Source organism: Vigna umbellata, chromosome 3, assembly GCF_029865625.1.
Source record: "Vigna umbellata cultivar VRB3 chromosome 3, Vumbellata_1.0, whole genome shotgun sequence".
NCBI classification, from domain to species: Eukaryota; Viridiplantae; Streptophyta; class Magnoliopsida; order Fabales; family Fabaceae; genus Vigna; species Vigna umbellata.
This window is the reverse complement of record NC_142167.1, coordinates 33696880-33716515: the sequence shown is the minus strand read 5'-3', so window position 1 is coordinate 33716515 and position 19636 is coordinate 33696880. Positions and strand designations below refer to the sequence as shown.

The following is a 19636-nucleotide window of genomic DNA, read 5'->3' as shown; positions in this document are numbered from 1 at the left end:
CCGCATTATTCTAAGGATGACTGTAATCCTTAAATTACTCTTGACTGCTTTCTTATATTATGTATGATGACGTCTTTATTATATATGCATGATGTATATTTTTGGGATGTTACATTAATGGTATCAGAGCAGTTCCTTCCTTAGAAACCTGTAGGTTGTGAGTGTGCTTCGTTTGTGATTGCGTACTCTAACCTCGTATAGGAAGTTGTATTAGTTTGAGTCAAGCTAATGGTCTTTCTCTCTGTGTGGACAGAAGATGGCACCCATGTCTCCTCATCGTTCTCCTCCGCGAGTCGATCAACTTGACTCTAATCAGATGCTGAATGCGGTACTCCAAACGTTGCAACAGCAGAATGCTGCGTTGGTTCAACAGAATACCTTTGCATTACAAAATCTTGAAGCCGCAAGGATATCGGCAGAGAACGCAAGAGTGTCTTCCGAGAACACTCAGAGGGAGTTCATGGAAATGATGACTAATGCTAGGACTCCTCCAAGTGTTTCTTCCGTTGTTATTCCTGCGCAAGAGTGGAGCTTGGAGAGCTTTCTGCAACATCGCCCAGCAAGATTTACTGGCAAGTGCAACCCTGATGAAGCTGATCACTGGTTTGGGGATATGGAGAGGATATTCGAAGCCAAGGGATGTCCTGATGAGAAGAAGCTAGCCTACACCCAATACTTGCTGACAGGTGAAGCTGGACATTGGTGGAACAGTGTGAAGACGATCTTGGAGAGGAACGGGACTGCTATCACTTGGGAGTTGTTCAGAACTAAATTCTACACTGAATACTTCCCAGACAGTGTCAGGTTTGCTAAGGAGATAGAGTTTCTTGAGTTGGCTCAGGGCAACAAATCAGTATCGAAGTATGCAGATAGTTTTAAACACCTGCTTCGCTTCTACACCATGTCAATAAATGAAGAATGGCAGTGTCGAAAGTTTGAGAATGGCTTGAGAAAGGATATAAAGTTACTAGTGAAGGGATTGCGCATTAGAGAATTCTCTGCTTTGGTAGAGATGGCCCGTGATATGGAAAAGACTAAGGGAGAACCATAAGGGCCTCAGAAACAACAGAGCCAACCACTTAGGGTTGGTGGACCTGCGATATCCCGGGGAGGCTCCATTTCTAGAAGGACCCCTTTCTCTAGACCTTCTTCCTCCAGATCCAGGGGTTCTTCCTCTCGGTCATCGGGGCAATCCAGTTTTGCCAGTTCCGTTAGATGCTTCAGGTGTGGTGGACCACACTTCCAGAATTCCTGCCCTCAGTTAGAAGGGTATAGGAGGTGTAATATCTGTCGGCAAGAAGGACACTATGCCAGAGACTGTCTTACTACTAGGAGGGTAGGACCACAGCCAAGCCAGGCTGGCAGATCTATTCAGAGGGGTGGGCATAGACCTCAGGCAGCAGGGAGAGTCTATGCGTTGACCGGAACTAAGGCAGCCAGCGCAGGTAATTTAATTGTCAGCAGTTGTTTGTTATTTGGAGCTTCGTGTGTGACGTTGTTTGATTCGGGGGCGACACATTCGTTTGTGTCTAAAGCTTGTGTGGAGAGGCTTGGTTTAGTTGTCAGAGAGCTTCCGTGTGATCTGGTGGTGTCTACACCAGCAGCTGGGTTAGGCAGGACATCTAATGTGTGCTCTAGGTGTCCTATTGAGGTAGAGGGCCGTAGGTTCAGAGTGAACCTTATTTGCTTACCTCTACAGGAGTTAGAGGTAATTTTGGGAATGGATTGGTTAGCAGCCAATCGTATTCTTTTAGATTGCGGTGGTAAGAAGCTAATATTTCCCGAAGAAGATGAAGACATGTCATTATTGCTCGGTGTATTGAGGAAGGACATCTTCGAGGGTGCCAGCTTGTTTCCTAATCATGTTCCATAAGGACTGAGACTCCTAGTTTAAATTCTTCAGCGCTTGTGAACCAGAGTGTAGACCTTCTGGTTGTGAATGATTTCATGGATGTTTTCCCTGAAGAAGTTCCTGGTTTACCTCCTCCGCGAGAAGTAGAGTTCTCTATTGATCTGGTCTCAGGAGCAGGACCAGTATCCATAGCCCCTTATCGGATGGCTCCAGCTGAGCTGGTTGAGTTGAAGAAGCAGATTGAAGAGTTATTAGAGAAAAAGTTTATCCGGCCGAGTGCTTCGCCATGGGGTGCGCCAGTATTACTAGTAAAGAAGAAGGATGGTAGCTCGAGGTTGTGCGTTGACTATCGACAGCTGAATAAGTTGACGATCAAGAACAAGTATCCCTTGCCAAGGATTGATGATCTAATGGATCAATTACACGGGGCTACGGTATTCTCCAAGATTGATTTGAGGTCGGGTTACCATCAAATTTTGGTGAAAGACGATGATGTGCAGAAGACAGCATTCAAATCCAGGTATGGCCACTATGAGTATGTGGTAATGCCTTTTGGTGTGACTAATGCTCCAGCCATATTCATGGACTATATGAATCGAATTTTCAGACCCTTCTTGGACAAGTTCATGGTGGTGTTTATAGATGACATACTTGTTGTCAACACCCAATTTCGTCCGGATGGACTAATAGGTTTGCTGTATTTTATTTTCATCATGAGTGTAAAATAAAAAATAAAAAAAATGAAAAATAATGAATAATAAAATAAAACAAAATAATAAAATAAAAAAAAAGAACAGAGCGTTCGGCCTTTTGCTGTGCGACCGAGCCGTTAGTCCTCTTCTCTGAGCGACCGTTCGTCTTCTACTCTCAACCGTTCGTCCGCTACTCTGAGCGACCATTCGTCCTCCACCATGCGTAACCGTTCGTTGTTGACCAATATCAAGACGCTCGGCCTCAATTGCGTTTGGTTGCTCGGCCTCGAACCAATCGACCCCAAAGACGTTCGGTCGCTCGTCCTAAATTGTTCAGCTACTCGGTCTGTGGTTGAACGTTCGGTCTATTTGTTAGTGAACGTTCGGTCATGTTTACTTGCTATTGGACGTTCGGTCTTAATGTGGTTGAACGTTCGGTCGTGATGTTGTAGAACGTTCGGTCTTGATGTTGTAGAACGTTCGGTTTTAATGTGTTTATTGTTGAACGTTCCTGAACGTTCGGTCCTGTTTTAGCGTTCGCCCAAACAGTAATAATTTTTTTAGATGGTCGTTCGTCATTCTATCGTTCGTCCTTACCCCATTTTCCTCTTCTACCGCTCGTCCAGGTCACTCCGCCGTATACCGTTCGTCCTGAACGCTCGTCCTGACCGATCATCCTGATCACTCTCTCGTGTCTCCCCTCCGGCCCCAGTAATGATTCCCACAATCTGCCAACGGTCCACTTCTACCTTCTCCCATTTCACCAACCATCCAATTATGCTTCCAACTATTCCACCAACCCAATAATTTCTGCATCCTCCAATCGCAGCTACCGACACTCCTCATCCTCCAATCATAGCTACCGACACTCTCATCTCTTACTGTGCTGAAGCCTACATAATTCACACGAGGAAAGGGAGGGGAAGAGGGCCGAGGGGCATTGGCTCCCTCTGAGCCCCTCACCCGTTACCATCTCCATCTTCATCTCATTCTTCATCCTCACAGCCATCACAACACCTCATCACCACAGCCTTGGGGGGCACTGGCTCCTCTCAGCCGTAACCACAGCAAACCATTTCCTTTTCACTCCCAACTCTGCGGCCAAACACCAAACCAGGATTCACCACACATACTCCTATCCCATTCACTCCACAGAATCATCTCCGCATCACACAACACTCAATCCTCCTCCATTCTCTGTCAACAGGGCCAACACCCATCATCATTTTATCCAGACCTCACGGCCACCACACATCCTTCAATCATCATCATTTTATCCAGACCTCTGGCTGAGACAGTGGCGCGCGTGCGTGACGGGGTGGAGATACCTCCGTTGGCTACTTTGGAAGAAGACTCTAGGTCTTTGTTTTGAGTTGAGATTGTGGAACGAAGGAGACCCCAAGGAATGTTGGCTGAAGAATGGAAAGGCCCTGGGCCTCTTCTTTTTTATTTCTTTCCGACCCAACTCTCTCTAATAAATAAAAAAAAAATAATGATACTAAAACATTTTCCTCCTTCGCGCACCCCCTGTTTTCTCATCCGCGCACCCCCGCATCCATTCCCTGGACTCAGACCCATCCAAACCCTTAAACAAAAAAAAATAACTTTATCTGCACCCACGGTTTCATGTTTCACACCCCGTTTTTTGGGCTTAAGCCCATTATGTGCAAACAAAATAAAAAAAAAAAGAAAAAGGAAAGGGGAATTGGATCTGACACACGTTTCAGGATGCCCTTCTGTTTTCATTTTTACACCCCTGACAGACAAAGGAGCTTCAAATCTACTCTCTGCACTCCGGGTTTTTATCTCTGCACCCCCTATTCTTGTTGGTTTGTTTCTCTCGCTTTGTTCTTAAATTTTTATTTCTTCATGTAGCCCTTTGTGTTATAACTCCACTCTTGTATATTGCATCTTATATTTTGTTGGGTTTGTTCATAAAAATATAAACAAAAAATAAAATATAACAAACAAAGCCGTGTGAGTGCTCGTGCGATCGTACGCATCAGCCTAGTGCTCATTACGCAAACAATAAGAGAAAAAAGTCATGTGAGTGCTCGTGCGATCGTACGCATCAGCCTAGTGCTCATTACGCGAAAATTTAAATATTACATCAAAAAATACCAAAACAATATAAAATCTTCAAAAACCAAAAACATCCACATTTTCAAACAACAAACAATCTTTCTGGCCAGAACTACGTGATCCTTGATTCTCCATCAAAAGTGGAGGTACGTAGGAGCAAGGCTAGTCCTTGTCAGGTTCATTTCCCCAAAAATCCAAATTTATCCATAATCAATCAAACAAATCTTTCAAACAATTTTCAAACAAATTTTCAAGCAGTTTTCTACAAGAACTACGTAACCCTGATTTCTCATTCTGAATGAGAATACGTAGGAGCAAGGTCAATCTTTGTCGGGCACAAAAAACTAAAAAATATTTTGTTTCTTTAGAATTTTTATTTTAGGCGATAGTTAAACATTTTGAAAACCACATCACATTCGCATATTTAGTTCAAGGTACTACCCTAGGGCAGGCGTTGTAGGGTGCTAATACCTTCCCTACACGTAACCGACTCCCGAATTTAGAATCTCATTTTCGCAGACTATGCCTTATCATTTTATGGTTTTTCCGTAGTTTTCCAGAATAAACTATGGTGGCGACTCCCAAAAAATCTTTTTTTCAAACCCCTGCGTTTTCTTTTTCGGATCGTCGTCCCGTCGCGATTCCGGTTGCGACACTTGTCTATTCTAAAACGCGGGAAGAACATGAAGATCACCTTAGGGCAGTGCTTGAAGTGCTGAGAGAAAGAAGATTGTATGCCAAGCTATCCAAGTGTGAGTTTTGGATGGAAGAGGTTCCTTTTCTTGGGCATGTGATTTCAGCTGGAGGAATTGCTGTCGATCCCGCTAAGGTGCAAGCAGTACTTCAGTGGGAGAGACCTAAGACTGTTACAGAAATCAGGAGCTTTGTGGGTCTAGCGGGCTACTATCGTCGTTTTATTGAGAGCTTTTCCCGGATTGTGGCGCCGTTAACAAAACTGACTAGGAAGGATCAACCTTTTGTTTGGACAGACTGTTGTGAGACTAGCTTCCAAGAGCTAAAGAACAGATTGACTAGTGCACCAGTTTTGGTTATCCCTGACACAGATAAACCTTTTGAGGTTTTTTGTGATGCCTCTCATCAGGGATTAGGGTGCGTACTGATGCAGGAGAAGAAGGTAGTGGCATATGCATCAAGACAACTCAAGGTTCATGAGAAGAATTATCCCACTCATGACTTGGAGTTGGCAGCTGTGGTATTTGCTTTGAAGATATGGAGACACTATCTGTATGGCGCGCAATTTCAAGTGTTCAGTGATCATAAGAGCCTGAAATACCTTTTTGATCAGAAGGAGCTTAATATGAGGCAAAGGCGATGGATGGAGTTTCTTAAAGATTTTGAATTTGATCTCCTTTATCACCCTGGGAAGGCTAATGTGGTGGCAGATGCATTGAGCAGGAAGTCAATGCATATTTCAGCCTTAATGGTCAGAGAGTTAGAGTTGGTAGAAAGCTTCAGAGATTTGAGGTTGCAGGTAGAATTTGAAGCTGACAGCATCAGATGCAGTAATTTGGTGGTGTCCAATGACTTGTTGAAGCGTGTTAAAGAAGAGCAGTCGAAGGATGTTGAGCTCCAAACGTCATCCAGTTTGATTGGGACTGAGCAGAAAAATGATTTTGCCTTGGGGGCTGATGGTATCTTAAGGTTCAAAGGCAGAGTCTGTATCCCTAGCAATTCAGAAATGAAGAGGTTAATCCTTGAGGAAGGTCATAAAAGCCGTTTTAGCATGCATCCTGGCATGACTAAAATGTATCAAGACCTCAAGGAGTCTTTTTGGTGGTCCGGTATGAAAAGAGATGTAGCTCAGTTTGTTGTCTCTTGTTTAACTTGTCAGAAAGCTAAAATAGAGCATCAGAGACCAGGAGGTTTGTTGCAGCCATTGGAAATTCCAGAATGGAAATGGGATAGCATCGCTATGGACTTTGTTACCCATTTGCCACGCACTGTTCGAAGACATGATGCAATATGGGTAATAGTGGACCGATTGACCAAGAGTGCCCACTTCTTGGCGATCGATTTGAGGATGTCTATGGCGAAGTTGGCACAACTGTATGTTAAGGAAATAGTGAGGTTACATGGGGTGCCTTCGAGTATTGTATCAGATAGAGACCCAAGGTTCACATCCAGGTTTTGGCAAACTCTTCAGAGTGAGATGGGAAGCAGACTTCAGATGAGCTCGGCTTATCATCCCCAAACGGATGGACAGTCTGAGCGGGCAATCCAATCGCTTGAAGATTTGTTGCGGACTTGCATTTTGGATCACCTAGGGGTATGGGATGAGATATTGCCACTAGTTGAGTTCACTTACAACAACAGCTATCAAACTAGTATCGGCATGGCACCGTTTGAAGCGTTGTATGGGAGGCGCTGTAGAACACCTCTTTGTTGGTTTCAGGATGGAGAAGCAGTTTTGACGGGACCAGAAATAGTTCAGCAGACTACAGAGAAGGTGAAGCTTATACAAGAAAAGATGCGGGCGTCTCAGAATAGATAGAAGTCCTATGCTGATCGGAGGCTCAAGCCGTTAGAATTTGCAGTTGGAGATCATGTGTTCCTACGAGTGACTCCTACTACCGGTGTAGGAAGAGTCATTCGTGCTAGGAAACTATCTCCTACATATCTTGGTCCTTACCAAATTCTACGACGTGTAGGACCCGTAGCTTATGAGATAACCATGCCACCTCGGTTGGCAAACTTGCATCCAGTGTTCCATGTATCTCAACTGAGAAAATACATGTCTGATCCTTCTCATGTGCTTGAAGTTGACGATGTGCAAGTCAGAGAAGATTTGTCAATTGAAGTGCAACCAATAAAGATTGAGGAGAGTCAAAACAAACAACTTAGAGGAAGAACTGTCAGACTTGTCAAAGTTATCTGGAACAGTGGAACGGGCGACTCTACCTGGGAGTTAGAGGACGAGATTGTCAGAGCGGCTGCAGCGGATGGGTTAGCGTGGAACAACAAACCAAGAGGGGGGGTGAATTGGTTCTTACTAAAAACGTGTGCCTTAAAAATTTCTACTCAATTAAACTTACTTAGCAATTAATAATAACAATAAAATAGAGTAAGGTTGAGAGAAATTTGCACAGATGATTTTATCCTGGTTCGGATCTTACCAATCCTACGTCCAGTCGCTTATCTCAAACCAAGATAAACAATTCACTAATCACAAAACAATTACAAACTACAATCACAAAGATACAATTTGTAAAAGTTTAGAAAACACCTCTCTTGATGCCACAAGAGATGAAACAACACCTCCTTTGAATCTTCACAAAGGATGAAACACTTCCTCCGAATACTTCACGAAGGATGAACACCTCTTCCAAACACTTCCTTAGACACACCAAGGATGAACCAGCTATTCCTCTATCACCGTAGCAGTATTTCACCAACTCTACAGACAGAGTTTCCTTAGCTGAGCAAGAGCACACAATTCTCAAGAGTTTCTGAGTATTTGAGCACAAGGGAAGAGTTTTTCTAGCTCTCTAAATGTTGATCTTGAGAGGAAATGAGAGTCTATTTATAGACTCATCCAAAGGCTCTTCCATTTTTCGTTTTCAGCCTTTCTGACTGTGTTAATCGATTGTTCTAAGTTGCTAATCGATTAACACACCAACGGATAGTCCAACGGCTCTAAAAACGGCTAGTTTTTCAAACGGGCACTTTGTTAATCGATTAACAGCCCTTGTTAATCGATTAACGCTAATCGATTAGGACCCCTTGCTAATCGATTAACACTGAACTGCTGTGCTTCTCCATTCGTCTCTGGAACAATCGATTAACAGCCCTTGTTAATCGATTAACGTTAATCGATTAACACCCCTTGTTAATCGATTAACACTGCAATGTTTTTACACTTAGTTTATTTTTACATCACTTTTGAATACATACATAAAACCACTAAATTTCCTATGTTTTATACAATTATTACAAAAGGTTACAAGTCTTCAAAGATCATTCTTCATGAGTCTTGGTTGTTCTTGACTTGATTTGGACATCATCAAAACTTCATCTTCATCTTTTGCTAACAATCTCCCCCTTTTTGATGATGATCAAAACCTTATTGATTTAAAGCTTTTGGTAATAATCTGTATTTAAAACATAACTTAAGGAAGAAACAATTGTTAGTGAACTTAGAAATAAGTGTAAGGCTTTACAGGCTTTAAATATTTCTCCCCCTTTTTGATCATAATGAAAAAGTGATGGACAATTTGCTCCCCCTATATTTAATAGAAATGATACTCCCCCTTAATAAAAGGAAAAATGCATAGATATATTAAAGAAAAACAACATGCATTTTATTGAATTTAAAGAGGCAAGCATACAAAGAAGTTAAATACACACTACAAATATCATAGAAGCAATAGTGCCTAAGACTCATCCTCACTATCGGGAACATATAATTTGGCTAGTTTGTCATCTATTTCCTGGAGGTGAGTGTTAATCTCATCATAGCGAAGAGTGTGATAAGCCATCATTTCGTCCATCCTAGTTTGTTGCATGGAGGTCATTGCTTCAATTTGTCTAGATATACTTTCTAGACTATATTCTTGAGGAGGATGGGATGGTCCAGCAACATTTGTTGGATCTGGCATGGGAATGGCTTCATCTTCTTCATCTGATGCTTCAGCATTTTGTGCATGTTCACCTTCAGCATGGACAAACATGTTGCCTTGTCTAATAAACCCCATTTGATGTAGTGCGGATTCCTCAATTTGATGAGAAGGTAAGACGCTGAGAAATTTTTCTCCCGTAATATCAACTCCTTTATACACACAGATTAAGGAAACAAGAAGAGGATACGGAAGATGAGCTTGGTCATATCTCTTTGCCCGAACCATAGTATCTGAGATTAGACTTGGCCAATTTATTTTCAAATCTTGAGTAATCGCAGACATGAGCATTAAATCAATTTCAAAGCATTGGGCCAAGTTGGAACCTCTTGGACAAAGCAACCACACAATGAGATAGTGAAGTACTCTTTCCTCCATTCTAAGGTTTCCTACTAGAAGATATCTTCTATTAGGTAGAGGTTGTTGGGGATTGCGCATGAAAGAGCGATAGGCCAAAATTTTGTTGAAATTGCCAAAGTCATTTGGCACATGCATAATATTTTCTAGGATGGGAAGGTGGGCGACATTTGTCCAAATGTCATGATCGAGAACAATATCTACACCCTTAACACGAGTGTAAACAATACCATTTTGAGCCTTTAGATTATAGTAAAAGACTCTTACCAAATCTGGATAATAGCACCCTTGAAGTTGCAAGAAATGTTGGACGCCTTGCTCCACCAATTGCCTAGAAAACTGAAAATGATGTGCAGTAAACCAATTTAGATCAGCAAATTTTTGGCGAAGAACCTTCCGTTCTTTCCACATTTGCAAATATTCTTCATGCCTTCCATCATCCGAAATCCATCCATGAATATTTGGACCACGTACGGGAGGAGTGCTCTCTGAGGCATAGCTTCTTCTTCTTCTCCTTCTTGATGGTTCAGCCATGATAAGTAGAGAGAATTTTGGGACAGCAAGAAAAACTGGACAGCACCAAAATTTGGACAGCAAGGAAATTGAAGAGATTTTGAGTGGGAGAGTGAATGGTAATGTTTGTGGGTAAAATGAGGGATTGTAGGGGTATAAATAGGCTTAAAAACCATCCTCCAACGTGCAAAAATCTCAAAATAGCCGTTTATAGCCGTTACAACGGCTAGTTTTTGCAGTATTTACTGCCTGTAACGGTCGCTAATCGATTAACGGTCGCTAATCGATTTGCAGTATTCCTAACTCTCTTCTAAGCTCATAGAATCTATCCTTAGGCAATGCTTTGGTGAAAATATCAGCTAATTGATGTTGTGTATCAATATATTCTATCTCACAATCTCCCTTTTGTACATGATCTCTAAGAAAGTGATGCCTAATCTCAATGTGCTTGGTTCTAGAGTGCATTATGGGATTCTTTGTAAGATTTATTGCACTTGTATTATCACACTTAAGTGGAATATGATCTAAATGAATGTCATAATCCTCTAATTGTTGTTTCATCCATAAAATTTGCGCACAACAATTTCCAGCAGCAATATATTCAGCCTCAGTTGTTGATAAGGCTACACAGGCTTGTTTCTTAGAGTGCCAAGAAACTAAGGAACTACCTAGAAGATGACATGTTCCACTAGTGCTTTTTCTATCTATCTTACAACCTCCATAATCTGCATCGGAAAAACCTACAAGATTAGGTTCCGTTCCTGATGGATACCATAAACCAAAGGATGCAGTTCCCTTAAGATATTTCAATATTCTTTTAACTGCTGTAAGGTGAGATTCTCTAGGACTAGATTGATACCTAGCACACACACAAACACTCTGCATAATATCCGGTCTACTAGCAGTAAGGTATAACAAAGAACCTATCATGCATCTATATTGAGTTTGATTTACCTCTGTACCTGACTCATCTTTGTCAAGATAGCAAGAGGTTCCCATAGGTGTAGATGCTTCCTTTGCTTTGTCCATTTCAAACTTCTTAATAATTTCTCTACAATACTTAGTTTGAGAAATGAACGTACCTTCTTTCATTTGCTTAATTTGAAGACCGAGGAAGAATGTTAATTCTCCCATCATAGACATTTCAAATTCACCCTGCATAGTCTTAGCAAATTCCTCACAAAGAGATTTATTAGTTGATCCAAAAATAATATCATCAACATATACTTGAATAATCAAAATATGTTTTCCGACTCTTTTAATAAACAAAGTGGAATCAACTTTTCCTCTATTAAAATCATTTTCTAAAAGAAAATTGCTAAGTCTTTCATACCAAGATCTAGGTGCTTGTTTCAAACCATAAAGTGCTTTCTTTAACTTATAGATGTGATTTGGAAATTTAAAGTCTTCAAAACCGGGTGGTTGTTCAACATACACATCTTCTTTTATAAAACCATTTAGAAATGCACTTTTAACATCCATTTGAAATAATTTAAATTTCATTATAGATGCATAAGCAAGAAGTAGGCGTATTGCCTCTAACCTGGCAACTGGAGCATATGTCTCATCATAATCTATACCTTCTTCTTGACTATATCCTTGAGCCACAAGCCTAGCTTTATTCTTGGTGATGTTTCCATCTTCATCCAGTTTGTTTCTGAATACCCATTTGGTTCCAATTACTTGATGAGTATCTTCCCTAGGAATCAATTCCCAAACTTGATTTCTTTCAAACTGGTTGAGTTCTTCTTGCATTGTTATACACCATTGTTCATCTTCAAGAGCTTCCCTAATGTTCTTAGGTTCTATCTGCGACATAAAAGCTACATTCATACAAAAATTAACTAAGTTTCTTCTAGTGTTTACCCCTTTTGATATGTCGCCAATGATGTTGTCCAATGATAATCCTCTAGGTTGTTGCCATATTTTGTTTAGATCTTCATCATCTTGAGGATTATTCATTTTCTCTTCATTGGTTGTCTTTTGTAAGTCTTCATTTTCACCTGCATCTGATTCATCTGACTCAAGAGGTTTTGCCTCAAGGTCCACAATTTCATCAAAGACAACATGCACAGATTCTTCTATTTCAAAAGTTTTCCGATTAAAAACTCTATAAGCTTTGCTAGTTAGAGAATATCCTAGAAAAATAGCTTCATCGGCTTTGGAATCAAATTTTCCTAAATTTTGTTTTCCATTGTTTAGGACAAAACATTTGCATCCAAAAATTCTTAAATGTGAAACATTTGGTTTTCTACCTTCGAATAATTCATAAGGAGTACATTTCAAAATTGGCCTAATAAGCATTCTATTCAATACATAACATGCAGTACTCACAGCATCAGCCCAAAATTGTTTAGGAACACTATATTCATTTAACATAGTTCTAGCAAGTTCCTCTAAGGATCTATTCTTTCTTTCTACAACTCCATTTTGTTGAGGAGTTCTAGGTGCAGAAAAGTTATGAGAAATGCCATATTCTTCACAAAAAGTTTCAAAAGATTCATTTTGAAATTCACCTCCATGGTCACTTCTAATAGCCTTTATTTTCAAATCCTTTTCATTTTGAACTAAATTTGCAAACTTTTTAAATTCTTTGAAAGCTTCACTTTTAAGAGTAAGAAAGAAAGTCCAAGTATATCTTGAATAATCATCTACAATAACTAAAGCATAATAATTTCCTCCAAAACTTTTTATCCTAGAGGGACCAAATAAATCCATGTGCAAAAGTTCTAAGGGTTTTAAACTAGAAACAACATTTTTCGAATGAAAAGATGATTTCACTTGTTTTCCCTTTTGACATGCATCACACAATTTATCTTTCACATATTTTAGTTTTGGTAGACCAATTACTAAGTCTTTAGAAATGAGTTTATTCAATTGTTGCATATGAATATGTGCAGCTCTTTTATGCCATAACCATGGATTTTCTTCTTTTACTACTAAACATGAAATATTCCTATTTGATGCATTTTCTAAATCAATCAAATAAATATTGTTATGCCTAATTCCTTTCAAAGCAATTTCAGAAGAATCATTTTTATAAATAGTGCAAGAATTTTGTTCGAAGGTTACCTTGAATCCTTTATCGCATAATTGACTAATGCTAATTAAGTTGTGCTTTAATCCTTCCACATATAGCACGTCTTTGATCATCAAGGTATCTTCACTTCCAATATCTCCTATTCCAAGGATTTTTCCTTTGTTGTTGTCACCATAGGTGACAAAGCCTCGTTCCTTTTTCTGGAAGCTTGTAAATTTCTTTTTATCTCCGGTCATGTGTTTTGAACATCCACTGTCAAGACACCACATATATTTTCTTGGTTTTGATAATTCCTACAACATAAAAAGAATAAGCTATTTAGGTACCCAACTACTTTGTATGGGTCCTTTGGGTTAGATTTAAAAAGATTGAAATCATTTTATGTAAGGCCTCGAAAATGACGTCCGCTCGGTGGAGTCCAGGTGGCAGCTGCAGAACGAGCCACCTCGGCAACGCACATGGGCGGCAGCATATTCTGGCACCCCACTAACGCACATGGAGATGAGTCGTAGTGGAGAACGTGCGTGCAGAGGTAGTGGGATACACGTGTCCGTGTGGGAGTGGACGTCCGTCCAGCGTGGATCAAGAAATCGGTGGTGGAAAACACGTGGCGATCGCTGAATGGACGACCGTTCAGCATGGGCAGTAGGTGCAGAACGTGCACCTGTCAGAGTGTAACGTGCGTCCGGCAGAGTGCGCTGGCAGAGTGCGGACGTGCGCTGGCAGAGTGGAAAGCTGGATCTGAGAATTTTGAAATATTCTCCACACTCCACACGCTCCACCATTTTTCATTTCTGGAAATTTTCTCTCCTCCTTCTCTCTACGTTCTCTACACCCTCTCTCTAAGCGAAACCACCAAATTCATCTTCTCCAACCAGTATTCCGGCAACATTGAAGGACGCTCGGCGTCAAGAGTTTTCAGAGGAACCGTTCGTTATTTTCGTGAAACAGGGCTGGTAAGTCCTTTCCCTCTCTCTGACGTTCGTTATTCATGCACCCGAACTCAGTTCAAAGTTCGTACGTGCGTCATCTTTGTTAGAAACGTATAAATCTGATATGGTGTCGGGGCTCGTTCATTGTAGCTTGGTTTGACGAGCGTTGACGAGCGAGTGATTTGTAGTGGAAAGAAGAAATTGTGTGCGTCTGTGAACGTTCGTCATTTCCAGGTAAGGGAAGCTTATTTAATTTAACTAATGTATGTTGTGTGAACGTTCGTTATTTAGCCGTATGAAAATAATGCATGATGAATGATATTAGTGAATGGTATGAACGTTCGTTATTTGATGGTATGAGTATAATGCATGATATTTGATTTACTGAACTTCATGAACGTTCGTTTTCTTGGTGAAATGAGATGCGTGAATTTACATGAAATGGTCTGTATGAAGTGTGGGAGTTGATGATTGATATGAACGTATGAAACTAAGAGATTTTGTATAATGAAGAATGAACTGGAAATGTAAATGAATATTGAACAAGAACTTCCCCTATGATTTTTACGTTCGTACTGAACGGTCTTTGATCGTTCGGTCTCCCTATTTAGCAGTCAAGAAATGGGATTCGTTCATTTGGAATGATCCCTGGTCGAGCACGAGCGTCCTCATGTTAAAATGCTTCGTTTGAGCGTTCGGTCAAGTACTGTGTTTGGTATCCTTTGATAAAACTTCCCTTCTAGTTGTATGCATATATATAATAGTGTATTTTACCGTTCGTAAACACTTCTCCGAAATCAAAGTCCATTATTTTAAGACTACTAGCGTTCGGTCTCACTCTGAACGTTCGTCCAAATGGCGCTCAGTTATGATCTGAGCGTTCGCTCTAGTTGGTGCTCGGTCTCAAACTGAGCGTTCGTCCTAATAGTGCTCGGTTTGAACTGAGCATTCGCTCCAAAATGGCGCTCGGTTTGAAATAGAGCGTTCGTCCAAACAGTTCTCCGAATTGAGCGTTCGTCCAAAATGGAGCTCGGTCTCACACTGAGCGTTCGTCCAAAATGGTGCTCGGTCTCACACTGAGCGTTCGTCCTAATGGTCTCGGTTTTGATTGAGCGTTCGTCCTAAAGGGTGTTCGGTTTATACTGAACGCTCGTCCTAATGGTGCTCGGTTTTTGAGATGAGCGTTCGTCCTAAAATGGGGCTCGGTCCTTTTACTGAGCGCTCGCTCTAAATGGTGTTCGGTTTTATTGAAATAACGTTCGTCCAAATGAACAGTATATTATTCAGCCATTCACGAACGTAACTGTAACTCTGCCGTTCGTACTCTGACTTGAACGAGCGTCTTTTTGGGTCTCGGCTCACAGCGTTCGTCCTCGTTCTTATTGGGGACAGAACGTTCGTTTTTAATGACTTTCTTATGAATGATGAAAATGATTATGGAATGATGACTAGTGAATTATGAATATTGAATGATGAACTAGTATACAAGATGAAATGAAATTATGAATATTGAACGAGCGTTCTGGGGAGGAATGACTCTTGGATGATTATGAGAATTTGTAAAGTATGACCGTGGCCAGACTTAGCAGGCGATTCGATCCTGATATTCCGTGACTACTCGTCCTCACACAGAGGGGGTATGTCATGCGTGGGAATGGCAGGAGGTCCCCGTCACATAACAGTAATTTGGACGGAACCGTCACATAACAGTAATTTGGACGGAACGGACTAACCTCGGGTGGAAGCTGATGAGAGTGCCAGCTACTACACCACCCGGGTGCGCGAACGTCGTAGCTACACGGGAAATCATACAGTCCGGACAGTCAGTCGTGTGTTGAGTTTTCTATTATGGGTGCGTTGAAATAAGCATGTATGTTGAATTGTGTTCATGTGTGATGAATTGATTTGTATGTTGATGCATGAGTTAAATTACATAAGCTTACCCTTGCGTTTTCCTTGTGTTGTCTTGTTTTGTACGTCCGTCTTGTCGTTGCAATGATCATCCGTGTGGATGTGAGCAGAGGGAGACAAGCGTTTGGAAGAGGCATTGAACGAAGAGAATCTGGTTGAAGTTGAAGTGAAGACCGAGTAGTGAGACGCTCGGCCAATCCTTTAATTCTATTATGTATGACCGTTCGGTGTTTTCCTGTGTGAACCGTTCGGTCAGGTTTTAAATTTTTACGTTCGGTTGTAATTCGTGACAATTGTATGAACGTGCGGTTTTGCGCGTTCGTTATTTATTGTTGTAAGATTATATTCAAGGACGTTCATCCTTGAGTGTTTCGTTTGGTTTTATTTTAGTTGGAAAACTGTACTGTTTTATTATTAATTGTGATTTTCTAATTATATGGTTTATGACTGTATTTTTGGGATGTCACATTAGTGGTATCAGAGCAGTTTTGTTCCTTAAGGAACACTGTAGGTTATGAGCATACTACGCCTGTGCTGAGTACTCAATATTGGTTTGATGAGTTATTCTAAACTCTTTGAGCTTGGCTAACGTTCGTTTTCTCCGTTTCTCAGAGAGAAATAATGGCATCGAGACAACATCCTCAAACTACTGAGCGTAATGCGTCTGACCACATCAGACTGCTGGAATCCGTAATAGAGGCGCTTCAACATCAGAACGCTGCTTTGGTACATCAGAACACGGTTGCCTTGCAGAGTTTGGAGGCCGCGAGGGCACACTCAGAAGCTACCCAAAGACAGCTGATGGAGATCATAGAAATCACTCGGAACATTATGGGAGCGTCCACTTCCTCTGGGGATCACAGGGCCGAGTTGAATTTGGAGTGTTTCCGCCAACATCATCCAGTTAAGTTCACTGAGAAGTGTCTTCCTGATGAGGTGGAGAGGACTCAAGTATTAGAGAAGAGTGTGACGGAATTGGAACAGCACAAGGAGCAACAACAACAGACAATAAGAGGAGCCATATCTTCAAGAAACAATGATAATCCAAGGAGGACACCCTACGCTCGTCCAGTGTTGCCATCTACTTCTGGTGAATGTCAGTCACAACCTTTGGTGACTGTCGGTCGGTCTGAACAGAAAAAGACCATAAAATGTTTTAAGTGTGGAGGACCACACTTCCGATCATCGTGTCCTCAGTTGTTAGGGATAAAGACCTGTATTTGTTGTGGGAGGAACGGACATCTAAAACGCGAGTGTAATATGGGAGGACGAACGGTAATGAAGCCATCAAATGCTGGAAGGAATCAACCAAGGGGTGGTGGCCAAACACAGGCAATCGGTCGGGTCATGCCATAACAAGCGCTGGAACAGCAAGCTCAGGTACACTCATCACCCGCACTTACTTGTTGTATGAAACTACCTTGATATGCGTCGTTTAATTGTTGGGTTAAGGAAGCTATTTGGTATGATGGTGTAAAGATCAGTGATTGGATTAGTTTAGATATCCGACCAATGAGATAGATGTTTATTACCGTGCTAGTGAGAGTGTTATTTTCTAGAATTGACTAACCTAGGAGATGCATAACGAGAATGGGATGTTGACGTTCGGTATCCATTAAGTTAGACCGTTCGGCAACAAGAGAGTAACCGAACGGTAATAGGTAAACGTTCAAATTGCTGAGTACTCTTGAAGGGGCGTCGGGACTGTTTACTCAGAGTAAAGTTTAGTCTCTTCTGCACTAAATTCAGGTGTTAGATTAATATCATAAATTTTTACAAAGTAACATTACCAGAATAGATGGAACCCAAGAATCAGTTAAGGGAGTTGAATGTTTCGTTATGTAGTACGCTTGCTTAGCCAGCATACAAGAAGGATGAATCCGAGTGAAACCTTTGAGAGCATTGCTAGGAGTGTTAAGAATAAGAAGAGTGGTGTGTAGAATTATTCGAGGTGTAAATTACTGGATGAGCAAAATGCAAATACTAGGGCGTGTGTAAGTAGTGATAAACTGAGAATTTGGTTTAGTTGAGAGTTTCAGGAAATTAGTATCATAATTAAGGATACGAACGTTACGAAGGGCCTCAGTGGAGGTAGATTTGAGTTAGGGATGGACGATACCTTGAAGATTCAGCTAAACGATTATGTCTTTTATAGTGATTTGGGAATTTGATTTTGAAAGGCCATCAATCGATTTAATAGTTGGGTTATAGGCAAAGTGGATCGGTTTATGTGTTTTAGTGTAGCGTGTCAAAAGGTAAAGGTAGAACTTTTGAAATCACACGACAACAAGATGGGTTTACCTAGAACTTAAGCCAATTATCTTTATCGACCGGTCATATGGCTAAGATACTGTTAGAATTACTGAGAGTAGATTAACCAAGAATTTTCACTTTATAGTCATCGGTTTGAGAAGTTAATGATAAGAATTGATTCGACGCTACAGCAGGAGAATGGTTTGATTGCTTAGTAAACAATCTGATAGTAGTTCAGGTAGAAATCTATCTCTCGGATCTGTACAATCATCTAACAGTAAGTTGGGCAACCAGTTGAGAATTTGTTCAACTTATTACTCCTGAACGAACGGCCAGACAAATAGCACAACTCGAAAACACGAAGACTTGGACGAACGCCTGCTATGAGTCGGTTCGGGATCAGAGGTGAAGTCTCGTTTTCTCCAATGACTAAGACAATCCAGTCTCTGCCTAAACCTAAGATATTCGGTACTCCCTTTTCAATCACTCGGGAACTACCTATATCATTCACTTCGTTCCCTACGATTAAACGTTCGTTTTCGTCTGATCATCTATGGTCAAACATTTTCTTTTTCTTAAGCGTTCGGTCATGAACGAATAATCGGATTTTGGCTGTTCGGCCTCGGTCGTTCTAAAACGTTCGTTATTTATGTTTTCTTATTTGAATTAAATATATATATATATATTAGTTGTCTTGAATTTTAGTAATAATTCTATTCCGTGATACTCATATTATTCGTTTTGCGTTTTCTCTTCTCTATTTCTCTGGTTTCTTCTGTTTCTCTGTTTCACCCTCAAATCCAATAGTAAGAAACTTACATATTAATTCTTTTCCTCTTGGAAGATTTGTGACTCTTCCTAAAAAGAAATTTCTCCAGTTCGGTATTTATGAATTCGATCGGCTAACCCTTCAAAGCTATTCTCTCTTTACTTAAAAGTTACCAATTGTTTCCTTACTTCAGAATTCTCCTGTAAATTTCTCTCTTCCCATGAACATTTAGTAGTTACCTAAGCATAACCGTTCGCTATAAGTTGAAGCCGGTCAACATCGAAGAGTTGCTAAGGACGTGTGCGAAGGAAGAGTTGTTCGCCCTAGGAAGCTGTTCCTTCCTTAAATTCATTGGACTATACCAGATTTTGAGACGCATTTGGACCGGAAGCGTACGAGATATCATTGCCTCCTCAGCTACCTAATATTTATCTAGTTTTCACCCATCACCACTCTAGAAGTGAATTGGAGACTCGTCCAAAGTACTAGAGATCACGTCTTCCTTAGACTACATCCAACCACTGGAGTGGGGAGAGCCATTCGACCCAAGAAGTTGTCTCCCAAGTTTATCGGACCTTATCAAATCTTGAGGAAGATCGGA

At 40.9% G+C, this 19636-nt stretch overlaps 1 protein-coding gene across 1 annotated transcript; it reads left to right on the top strand.

Annotated features, from left to right (window-relative positions):
• The first annotated feature begins 256 nt into the window (after positions 1–256).
• On the top strand, positions 257–1873 carry LOC148202311 (uncharacterized). The gene is made up of 2 exons (XM_088109588.1): positions 257–1006; positions 1247–1873. Exons 1-2 carry the CDS (start codon positions 257–259, stop codon positions 1871–1873), a joined length of 1377 nt encoding a protein of 458 aa, XP_087965714.1.
• Positions 1874–19636: the final 17763 nt, after the last annotated feature.

Coding starts and splice junctions, on each gene's coding strand:
- LOC148202311 (XM_088109588.1), top strand. CDS start 257: ATGGCACCCATGTCTCCTCATCGTTCTCCTCCGCGAGTCGATCAACTT. Junction 1,007..1,246: donor TTAGAGAATTCTCTGCTTTG/GTAGAGATGGCC, acceptor CCACACTTCCAG/AATTCCTGCCCTCAGTTAGA.